This window comes from Prionailurus viverrinus, chromosome F1 (assembly GCF_022837055.1).
Source record: "Prionailurus viverrinus isolate Anna chromosome F1, UM_Priviv_1.0, whole genome shotgun sequence".
Classification (NCBI taxonomy): domain Eukaryota; kingdom Metazoa; phylum Chordata; class Mammalia; order Carnivora; family Felidae; genus Prionailurus; species Prionailurus viverrinus.
In genome coordinates this window covers 57,050,457-57,062,350 of record NC_062577.1, presented here as the reverse complement: position 1 = coordinate 57,062,350, position 11,894 = coordinate 57,050,457, and the positions used below count along the sequence as shown (strand labels likewise).

The window sequence follows — 11,894 nt, the reverse complement described above, 5'->3', positions numbered from 1 at the left end:
ATGAGCTGCAGTTGTCTTCTCCCGAGAGGAAGAGAGGAGGCGGCCGGGCCTCGAAACCCGAGGAAGAAGGCCGCAATAGCGATGGCGGCCCTCGGGGGAGCGGGGCGGCCTCAACCTAACGCGGGGCGGGGCCTCGGGGGCGGAGCCTCGGCGGGGCGGCCGCTTCGGAGCCGCAAAGTTTGGCTGTGGCGGCAAATGGGCTTGGGCGGCTCCTCGGCGGGTGGCGGTGGTGGCCGTAGCGGTTCCTCCTGGCCCTGTTAATGTCGGGGCCAGGCCCGGGGAGGATGGCGCCCTAGAGCCCGGCCTCGCTGGGGTAGGGGCGGGAGGGGACGGGGTGGGCACCGGCCATGTCGGAGGTGACCCGGAGTCTGCTGCAGCGCTGGGGCGCCAGTTTTAGGAGAGGCGCCGACTTCGACTCTTGGGGCCAGCTGGTGGAGGCGATAGACGAGTATCAGATGTGAGTGACTAACCGCAGGAGCGGGCCAGCCCGGCTCCAGTCGGCCGCCTCCCCCTTTCTTCTGTCGGTGTCTCTCATCTCTGTATCTGCAGCCAAGGCTTCCCAGGGTGGGGCCCCGCAGGCACTGGGGCTGGGATCGCACTGGCCCCGGCGGGCTGCCCCGGAGCCGGCGGTCCGCTCGCTGGGCTTCCTCGCCCCTCTCCCCCTCCGCCGCCGCGGGGCCGGTTCCATTCAACAGGTAGCCCCTCTTTCCTGGGGCGCCCGCCCTAGCAGGCTACGTCTTTTAGTGCCCGTCCCCCGCCCCGCAGTCGGTTTCCTTTCCTCCTTTCCCCCGCCTCTCTCAGGTTGCTGCCCCTCAATTTCTCTTTTAGAATCGCTCGGGGAGACTTGTGTGTTCTCCGCCCACGTTCCAGGGATGAGTGGCCTTGCTCTGTGCGGTGCCTTCCTCCTCCCATGTGTAGGACAAGAGGAGGGAACTGGTGGCGATTGAGGGGAGGGGGTGCCCCCAGGAAGCAGCGAGGACAGGGGTGCCTCACCAGCCAAGGGTCCCCTTAAGCACCCCTTCTCCACCCCTCTTGCTGGCGAGCAGTGTTTTCACAATTCACCTCGATTCCGTTTCGGTTTCTGGAGCTGTTATTTGCTGGGCTGTGTGAGTCCCACCCACCCCCTCGCTCGGTCGCTTTGGGTGGAGTCCGCGCAGGATGTGAACAGAAGAGAGCAAACTGAATTAATGGACCCCGCACGGGAGCCACCGCTCCCTCTTCGGGTCCCTCCTCCTTGTCCTGTGTCTAATGTATAGCCGCTGGGTACTTTGTGAGTACCAGTCTCTTTGATCTTTGACCCGAAGTCCGATTTCTTTCTTTTTTTGCCCCCCCCCCCCAAAAAAAACTTCGGGGGTGTTTTTTTTTAACTAAAAGACAAGATTTACGTGTACGTAAAATCTTGCTTATTTCTTGCACCTTTTACTGAAAATAAGAACTGCTTGCCAAAATGGTATTGTTTGCAGGCCGTTGCCATTAAATTAACTCTTTGGTCAAAAGCAAGTTATTGTTTGAGGTATGACCGAGGACGAAACCTTGTGTGAGTAAAATCCCCGCCCCCACGTGTCTTCTGGAAAGGATATACAATTGAGACTGGGAAGCTTTAAATTCTTTTTCTTTCTCTACAACAGTTAACTTGTTTTTACCTGACCGTGAAGATAATTTAAATGTGCAGATGTTTTCCACGCCGTCCTACGGACTTGTAGTTTCCAAAAGCCCTGAAAACAACCTGCTCCGGGCCGTTTAGCCCTGTGCCCCCAACGCTGGCGCTTGTTTTGCATCTTCACTTGACTTCACTTGCTCTTGCAACTACTTAGTGAGAACATTACTCTTGTTTTACAAAACCAGGAAACTGAAGCTCTCAGGTTAAACAGATTAACGGGGGGTCATAAAACTACACCACTGAAAGCCGGGTTGTTTGTCTTCGGTTGTTTTGGTTTTGGGGGTTTTTTGGTGTGGTGGTGGTGGTGTTGTTTTACTAAATCCTGGGTGCTCTATTACGTGGTGCTTAAGACACTTTAAGATGCCCTGTGTTAAGTGAACTGGGCTCCCAGAGCTCATAGCTTTACCTTACCGCGGCCACTGAGCGAGCGCACCTGTGCGTGCTCATTCTGCGCGTTAGCGGAAATCACAGGCCCTGAAATGTAAAGCTGCCTTGGCTTGTGCGGTGCTGGGACTCAGCAGCAGACTTCACAATGGGAGGTGAAGAATACCATGTCCAATTGAAATCACAAAGGAAAATTGAGTATGCAAGCTGTGAAGCTGGAATTTCTAGAAACCTCTCCATGAGAGTAATAGCCACATAGAAATCTATTGTTGGACCTCAATACTAACCTTTGAACGTAATGATTCAGAGGAGTTCTCAAGTGATAGAAACTGCTAGTGTCAGATCGGAGGAGTAATGATTGCCTTAAATTTTGTAAACATTCAAGCTCCATGTAAAATGAGGTTGGATTGAAAATTAGGATATTCAAAAGTGAAGGCAAATTGTCTTTTTTATTTCAGTTATCTGTTTGGGAGGAAAGGTTGCAGAAAAGGAGACCATTTGGGGGTCACTAAATCATGTAAAAAAACGGACAGCACATTGAGAGTGAAGAAGGAAGAGTCTAGGCTAACTGGCATTTCTAATTCGGTAGGCAGCAAGGACTTTATAGTCATGGAACGCAGTGAAATTTATGGGAGGAGGGATATTTAGGGAGGGAATAAACATGTCTGTACCATCACAATGTAAGAAAACAGTAGCTTAAACAATTTCATCACTCAGCAAGTGAGAGCTGGAGATACAAAAATGAATACGATTTGATTCCCACCCTCAAAGCACTGAGAGTCTAATGGAGCATTTTAGAGTGATTGGGTCTTGCTGTTACAGAAGTATGAAAAGACTATGTGCTGCTACATACTGCTCGCTGTTTCCAGGAGCATGCTTCTGCCTTAGGGCTGTTTGTACTTTTTCTGGAACATTCTTCTTTATCTGCTTGGGTTGCATGGTCACCTCCTTCAGGTCTTTGTTCAGATATTATCTTCTCAATGAGGACCTGTCTGGCTACCCTGTTTCTAACTGCAAAGCCTGTTACCTACCCCCACACCCTCCACCTCAGCCTCCCACATCCTGACCGCCCCCCCCCACACACACCCTGTTTACTTTTTTCCATAGTGTGTATCACCATCTAAAATAGAGTGTATTTTACGTATTGACTGTTTATTATCTCTCTCCCTTCTTGAGTGTAAACTCTGGGAGGGCAGGGTTAGAGGAGTTGTCTTGTTTTCTGCTTTACACTTAGTGTCCTAGTGATGCGAGGTTATTATTAAATCACTGTTTATTTGGATATTCTGTATTGTATTCTTTTAATGAATGGGTTCAGAAGTATGCTGTGGGAGCACCGAGTTGATATTAAAGTATTGTTGGAAGATTTACACGAATTATGTCAAAACTAGAATTGCTAGCCAAAATATACATGGCCACTTAAGAGTAATTCATGAAGCAGGCCAGCCAGCTCTTTCAGCAATCTGGGGGATACAGTGACCCCCTCACTTATGATGGAATGATACGGACTCTGTTGCTCAGAATCAGATATTTCACAGGATCAGTGCTGAGGTATTAATCTAGCACGTGTTGCTCAATAAATACTTGTTAAATGAATGAGTTTGAAGACTGAATGATACCTGGTGTTAATCATCTTTACTATGCCTTACATCACTGCTGCTCAAAGTGGGTCCGCAGATGGTGGTGCTGGTCTACGGTAAGGAGGTCAAGGAATTGAAAGTGAAGATTTGGAAACTTTAGGGATGCTTGGGTGGCTCAGTTGGTTAAGCGTCCGACTCTTGGTTTTGGCTCAGGTTGTGATCTCACGGTCTGTGAGTTTGAGCCCCACATCCGGCTTCATGCTGACAGTGTGGAGCCTGATTGGGATTCACTCTCTCCCTGCACTCCCCGCCTGCCCCCCCCTCCCCCCCCCCCCCCGGTCTCTTAAAAAAAGGATTTAGAAACTAGCAATTTGACATCTTCATGGTAGTTTTTATTATATTTTGTTAAAGTGTTAACTTAGAGCAAAATGGGGAAAGAAACCAGTTCTTCACTACAGATAGTTTGAGAAGCACTAATTTGTCATAGATCGTTGTGGGATTTCTTTCAGTTGCTTATGTGTTTATATTTAAGCTCCCTCTGAGAACAGTGGTTTGTTTTTTTTTTTTTCCCCTACAGTCATCCTTGTAGGATGAGATTATTCCGGAGAGAAGAATATTTGAGAGGTTTCTCACCTTTCCTAATAGAACGTCAACTGTCTTAGCTGCTCATCTGATAGCTAAAGCATGTGGATTTTCACTCAGTGGGCAAGATCACATCTCACTTTGTCTTCAAATAGTGCAATCATTTATGGATTCAGAAAGTTAAATTTTTATCCAGGTCTTTAAAAAGTTTTTAAAAAGAGTATAATATTTATACCATGAAATCCATCCATTTTACACATACAGTCCAGTGAATTTTTAGCGATTTTATAGCACGTTGTACAACCATCACTACAATTAAATTTCATAGCATTTCCATCACCCAACAAAGATCCTTTGTGTCCATTGACAGTCGCTCCATATTCTCGTTCCAGCCTCAGGCAACCTGTAATCTATAGTAAAGATTTGTCTTTTCTGGACACTTCATGGAAACGGAATCATACAAAGTGTGATCTTTGGTATGTGGCTTCTTTCGCTCAGCATAGCGTCTTTGAGGTTCATCCCGTTGTGGCACGTGTCAGCACTTTGTTCCTTTTGCTGCCGAATAGCATCACATCGTATGGATACCACCGTTGTGTATCCGTTCACTAGTTAAAGGACATGTGAGTTGTTTCTACTTTTTGACTATTATCAGTGACGCCGTTGTGAACGTTTACAGGTAACTCTTCATGTGCACATACATTTTCATTCCAAAGAGTGGAATTTCTGGGTAATAGAAGTTTACGTATACTTTGTGAAGGAAACTGCTGTATTGTCCAGACTGACTGTACAGTTTTACATTTCTACCCGCAGTGTATCAGAGTTACTGTTTCCCCACATTGATGGCATTTGTTATTGCCTGGCTTTTCTATGATAGCCATTCTAGTAGACGGATAGCATACTTCACTGTGGTTAGTTGCCTTTCGTGAACCATGAGAGAGGGACCTGAGCCAAAATCAAGAGTCAACTGACTGAGCCACCCAGGCACCCCTACCTATTGAGTTTATGACCGTTCTTTGTGTATTCTGGATATAGGTTCTTTATCAGACATATGATTTGCAAATATTTCCTCCCAGTCTGTTGCCTAATTTTGAAAAGCAAGGTTCTGTTTGAATTTAACATCCTTGTCCACTGACTGTTAACATGTGAGCAGGAGTTGAGAGCTACCCCCTTTCTTTCTGATAACGACCATGCTTAGGTTAACAGTCACTATTAGCGTATTATGTGAGCACTGTTCAAATAAAGAAACTGTGCCACACTAGAACTTCCCTAGGCAATTGACATTGTTAAATGTAGACTGTGAGTCCTAAAAGAGAACTTCATATAAGGGGTAGTCCAGCAAGAGTTAAAAACTAAGTGCAGGACAAGGACAAGGATAATGGCAATGTCTATTCCTATTTGTACCTTCTCTTGTATAGAATCCACAAAGAGTGGGTCTGTGAATGACATCATAGGAAAATATTATGGGTTTCCACCTTTGAGGTAAAATAAATAAATGGATGGAAACAGTTTGATTAAGTAAAATAGTGGAGTGATTCTTGGCAAATGTCAATAATTTTGTGTTGGAGTTTCATACATTATAATAAGGAAGATGCATACCTTTCGTTGATTGGAGAGAGGCCATCAAATACAATGGACTTTACACCTGGTCTTTAAGGACATGTGTGATTGCATAGAATAAAACTCTCATCTAAGACTTTTTTTTGAAATTCATTGAACTGTGTTTTGCAGTTGGTTTGGTAGGAAATCAAACACTTGCTACCCTTTGCATTCCTGCTTCCACCCCCCCCCCCCACCCAGAACAGTATAGTATGCTTGAGAATTATGGTTTTAATTTCTTTTGCCGGTGACAGAATGTTTCACCAAAGAATCCTTTCGATGGTCATTTCCCCCCCACAGATTTTTAAAAATTGAGATAAATATCACATAACATAAAATTTCCCATTGTAGGGGCACCTGGGTAGCTCAGTCGGTTCAGCGTTCAACTTTGGCTCAGGTCATGATCTCGCGGTTCCTGCGTTCGAGCCCCGCGTTGGGCTCTGTGCTGACATCTCAGAGCCCGGAGCCTGCTTCAGATTCTGTGTCTCCCTCTCTCTCTGCCCCTCCCCTACTCACGCTCTGTCTGTCTCTCAAAATAAATAAGCATTAAAAAAAATTAAGAAATGGGGCACCTGGGTGGCTCAGTCAGTTAAGTGTCCAACTTCGGCTCAGGTCATGATCTCAGTCCATGAGTTTGAGCCCCGCTGACAGCTCATAGCCTGGAGCCTGCTTCGGATTCTGTGTCTCCCTCTCTCTCTGCCCCTCCCCTGCTCATGCTGTGTCTCTGTCTCAAAGATAAATAAAACATTTTTAAAATTAAAAAAAAAAATTTCCCACTGTAAAGTTGTACAATTTGGTGGTTCTAGTGTATTCACAGTGTTCTGCAACCATCACCACAATCTCATTTCAGAATATTTCAAACCCCATATCTGATGTCAGTCACTCCCAATTCCCTCCTTACCCAGCCCCTGTCAACCACAAATCTGCTTTCTGTCTCTATGGATTTATCCATTCTGGACATTTTGTGTAAATGATCAGGTGATTTTTTTGTATCTGGCATCTTTCATTTCACATGATGTTTTTGAGGTTCATGCTGTAGCTTGTAGCAGCAGTCTTCGTTCCTCTTTGTGATCAAATCCTATTTCATTGAAAGGATGCACCACATTTTGTTTACCCATTCTGCAGTTGATGGACACCTTGGGTATTTCCAGTTTGGGCTGTTGTGCATAATGTTGTTGCTGCGAACATTCATGTACAGGTCTTTTTGTGGGAGCATGTTTTCAGTTCTTGGACTATACCTAGAATTTTGAAATTGCTGGGTTATGTATGGTAACTCTATGTTTAACTTTTGAGGGACTGCCAAACTGTTTTCCACAGTGACTGCATCATTTTACATTCCTACCAGCACTGCATGAAGGTTCCAAAATTTCCATGTCCTTGCCAACAGCGTTATTTTTTTTTCTTTTTAGAAACTATACCCATCCTAATGGGTGTGAGGTGGTATCGTATTGTGCTTTTGATTTGTATTTCCCTAATGACTAATGATACGATATTTATTGGCTTATTGACCAGTTTTATATCTTTTTTGGGAAAATGTCCAAATCCTTTTCCCATTTTTAAATTGAGCTATTTGTCTTTTTATTGTGTGGCTGTAAGAATCAGTCATTTAGCTTTTGTGGTCTCAGAAAGAGCTTGGGGTCCTTACTGGTGAATTTGGACCTAGTAACACACATCCATCCTTGGCTCAGCTGCTATTTTTAAGAACAATAATTGGGCAAACAGTGATTTTCATGTCTGATTGGTGGAGGATTTTCTTTTTCGTGAAAAATGTTTTGAAAAGTATTTAATAGGCTGCTATCATTTTGTCATGGCTGTTTGACTAATCTCAGCACTACTTCATTGTTTTTAAAAAATATTTGTAAGTATATTTATTTTGAGAGAGACAGGGCAAGGGCGGGGAAGATGCAGAGAGACAGGGGGGCAGATAGAGGATCTGAAGCTGGCTCTGTGCTGAGAGCAGAGAGCAGGCTTGAACTCAACAAACCACGAGGTCAGGACCTGAGCAGAAGTCAGATGCTTAACTGACTGAGCTACCCAAGCGCCCCCATTGTCTGTTTTTATTTTTTATTTTTTTAAATTTAGTTTTAATGTTTATTTGTTTTTGAGACAGATGGACACACACACACACATAGTGTGAGTGGGGGAGGGGCAGAGAGAGAGGAAGACACAGAATCTGAAGCAGGCTCCACGCTCTGGGCTGTCAGCATAGAGTCCGACACAGGGTTCAAACTCATGAACCACAAGATCATGACCTTAGCTGAAGTTGGACGCTTAACCAACTGAACCACCCAGATGCCCCCCCCATTGTCTGTTTTTTAAAAGATTTAAATTATTTCACCTTGTTACACTTGAGATTGTTTGCTTTCCTTCACTTCTAAAGAATATTTATTTTTCTTCTTACAGATTAGCAAGACATCTACAAAAAGAGGCCCAAGCTCAACACAATAATTCTGAATTCACAGAAGAACAAAAGGTACTGTAAAATAATCTCTACATGTATCAGATTCCAAATGGGAAGGATTCTGTCTTTCAAATCTATTAAGCAAAAACAAACAAGAGAAACTGTTACACTTAAGTACAAAGAATGACACTGATTATGCTTTGGGGAACGTGAAGGGATCACTGAGAGATAACACTTGATTTACTACTCTGTGACTTTCTCACTTGATGAATTTCTCCACTTAGCCATTTAGACTTTAGCTTTAGTGGAGACCCGCTACACTCCGGTTGCAGGGGGGTAGATTCCAGAGACTCAATTTTGATTGTGAGTAATTACATCCAACTTCAATACTTAATTAACTCTGATTTTTCTTAACTCCCTCTTCCCTCCTCTCAAAACAAACATATCCAAAAAACAAGCCTCCCCCAGAAGCCACCACTGAAAAAAATTAGTTCAAGTCAAGAATTTGGCATAAAAATACATGAGCCAAGTAACTGCATATGGTTACAAAATGTTTCAATGGTGCTCTTTCTCCTTGAATTAAAATTTTAATGTGTCAAATTGATTCCCTGGATTGTTAGAAATTAAAAAAACAAAACAAAACAGGATACTTTAAGAAACTTTGCTTTAAAAGAGTGAGAAGAAAGGGAAGAAACAATTCCCATTTTTTCCTGGCTCAGAGTGTCTAGTGTTAAAGTCAAATTTTAATCTCATAGATAATGAAAAAAATTACTGCGTCAGATTTTCCCTCCTATCTTAAGATGTTGTAAAAACTATAGTGACTTAATTTGTTTCTATTAATCTTTTTTTTTTTTTTTTTTTTTTTTTTTTTTAGTACAAGGGGGTGGGAGTGGTTTTTTCCACGTGTTTTAAGTAAGCCTGAACAAATTTATCTTCGTTCTTTTGCCTGTATTCTTTTGACTCTTGTTTGTAGGAGTTTGGATGGGGAAAAACCCAAAAGATGAGGGTTAGCTATGTTTCTTGCACAAGTTTGTATATTTGCATTTTTAAAATATTTAGGAGCTACATTATCTAATGTACTCTTTCTATTTATCTAAAAAAGAAAACACAATACTACAATATACAGATGTGTTTTTTCTTTATTCCTTTACGGTTGTTAATGTACACAGTAGATGTAGGAAATTTAAGATTTGAGCCCAGCAAAATAATCACCAGGGAGGAAACGATGGGTTTGCTTGAGGAAAGGAACAAACACTATTCATAGGCTTTACCACCTCTGTAAGATTTGTGAACTCTGGGAATGATTAGGAAGTGATTGGCTGGCATGACAAAATTGAGAGGCAAAACACCTTAACTTTGAAACACAATCTCCAATGTCTGAGTGTGTGAATTAACAGCTGACCAAGTGTGTTATGAATAGGGAAACAAATGAAAGCTGAGGGAAATTTTTGGAAGTTGAATGATTCCTACACTGTAATCACCTGTTTGCCTTGAGTTACTTACATGCTTTATCTCCAACATCTGTTGCTCAGATTTAGGACCTATGAGCAACGTGACCTCAAATGTAAAGTGAGTTGACCTAAAAGCAAAAATGTTTTCAAATGCCATCAAGAAGTGAGCTTTGTTACACAACAATAATTAGACTAATGAAAAACAAACTTTTTCTTAATTTTCTTTAAGGCTGAAGCTGATGTGTGATTATGCTCTTTATTCTTTAATTTATAGCTGTTCCTTAGTAGCCACCAATGCTGTCTTTTTTCAGTTTACACAGACCCACAGATCTTCTGCTCCATGAGGCCTGGGAGGCAGCATGACCTTGAGGACAAGCCTGAGGCCTTGAGTTGGAAGGCTTTGGTCTTGAATCCCAGCCCTGTCCCTGGGCCTTAACTTCCTTAAGTATGAAATGAGGGATTAGATAACCCTAAATGATCTTAAAAGATATCCCTAAATCTTCTAATGCCTTCTGCCTTTGAAGTTTTCTGTACCTCCTCCTTTTCTGGAGGCCCGATTTCTGAGGTATTTGTTATTTATAATACCTGCCTAGGAGGCATTTGTGGCTGCCAGTTGTGACTCCAGAGAGAGGTTGTTCCTGCCTGCCTGTTCCTTGGGCTTGGAGAAGGACCCCCCAAGTCACTCTGTACTACATTAGGAACATAAGGCAAGTCGTATGCATTTACAAATTTAATTTTCTTTAAAAATACAGGCGAAACACTCACAGCCAACCAAAAAAAACTCATAGTGACATATACGTCGTCTTATTTTTGAATGTCACAAAAGAAAAAAGTTAGAAGCTCCAAGTTAATGATTAGGAAACCAAGATTTTCCAGATGTGATCTGGGGAACACTGGCTCTAAAAAATTAATAGATGTTATTTGAACAGAGAGTTTGTGACTTGTCAAGGCTTTTCATATGCTAATGTGTATGTTGAATTTTTAAAGGCTTTGGGTAGTGGAGTGTTTCTTAAATGTGTTTGCTTTTCGAAGGCCCCCTCCTCCCTTTATAGAACACTTAATTGGGTCTAGTGTTCCGAAGAACACAATATGGGAGATTTTGAAACCAACCGTTAGGTCTGCAAAAATAATTGAATGTCAGACCTGGCACTTAAGCCAAAGGAGAAGAAACTCAATTGTGTTTGCCTCAAAAGAGAAAAATGCAGAATATATACCTCAGTTACTCTGAGCAAAATTGTTCTTTGTATTTTCTATTTGGAATTATATCTTTTATGCTTAGAATCAAATCTTAGAATTATACTAACCATTCAGTAGTTTGTGGGACTTTGAAAGATTTTTTTTAAAAAGCAATATTTCTTTATGAAGCTTTTGACTGTCTCACAATAAGCTTTGAAAAATATTTGATGAATAAATGCTTTGTTGGATCTTAGGTTATTGATATTTATTCGTATATAAGTAAGATCAGAGAGAAATCCTAATTTTTGAGAAAAATATCTTCACGATACTTATTTCTTCTAAGTTTATTCATTTTGAGAGAGAGAGAGAGAGAGAGAAAACGAGTGCAGGAGGGGCGGAGAGAGAAGGGGACACAGAATCCGAAGCAGGCTCCGAGCTGTCAGCACAGAGCCCGATGCGGGGCTCAAACTCACGAACCGTGAGATCGTGACCTGAGCCTATGTCAGACGTTTAACTGAGCCACCCAGGCAGGCGCCCCCACAATATTTATTTTAAATCTAAACTCTAAAGCAGAACTACTGATCTCTCTAAACTTTATTCATTGGTGATTTAAAAAATATCTTCCTATGGATTTGCTATTATATTCTCATAGATTTCTGGTAGAAAATAAGGTTTATGATTCTCATTTGATCCTCCCTCGTGATTAGTTGACTTAGCTTTCATTTCAATTCTCAATAGTTTTGTCATAACAACTGAGTTTAGTAGCCAAAAAATAGCTGCCAAGAGCTTTCATTCCATTAAATTCCCTACTTTGGTGTAGTAGGTTTTCTCATGTAAGTTTCTGGACAGAATAGAACATCCTGTCTCATGATGCTTAGAAAGTTTTTCCCTGTTTTGAATCAAATTTGGTAGTAATGAGAATTCCAGCACTATACGCTTGTTTTATAGGTTCCCCCTTTCCACTGACTTTCCTGCTTTCCCCTATTCCCCCCCCCCCCCCCCCCCCCACAGCCAGAGAGTAGATGACGGCTGTTTAAATAAAAAAAAGTACGTCTGGAGTGAGACTG

The 11,894-nt window shown here is 42.4% G+C and overlaps 1 protein-coding gene across 4 annotated transcripts in view; it reads left to right on the top strand.

The window, feature by feature from the left end:
- The first annotated feature begins 324 nt into the window (after positions 1-324).
- AIDA (axin interactor, dorsalization associated) overlaps positions 325-11,894 on the top strand; it is a 39,120-nt gene continuing 27,550 nt past the window's right edge. For all 4 annotated transcript variants that reach the window (XR_007148110.1, XR_007148111.1, XM_047840360.1 and 1 more), the window contains exons 1-2: positions 325-457; positions 8,203-8,272. Coding sequence is in view for 2 of the 4 variants with exons in the window: in XM_047840360.1 (XP_047696316.1) it covers positions 348-457; positions 8,203-8,272 (180 nt within the window). In the remaining 2 variants the exon portion in view is untranslated. The remainder of the gene's footprint in view (positions 458-8,202; positions 8,273-11,894) is intronic.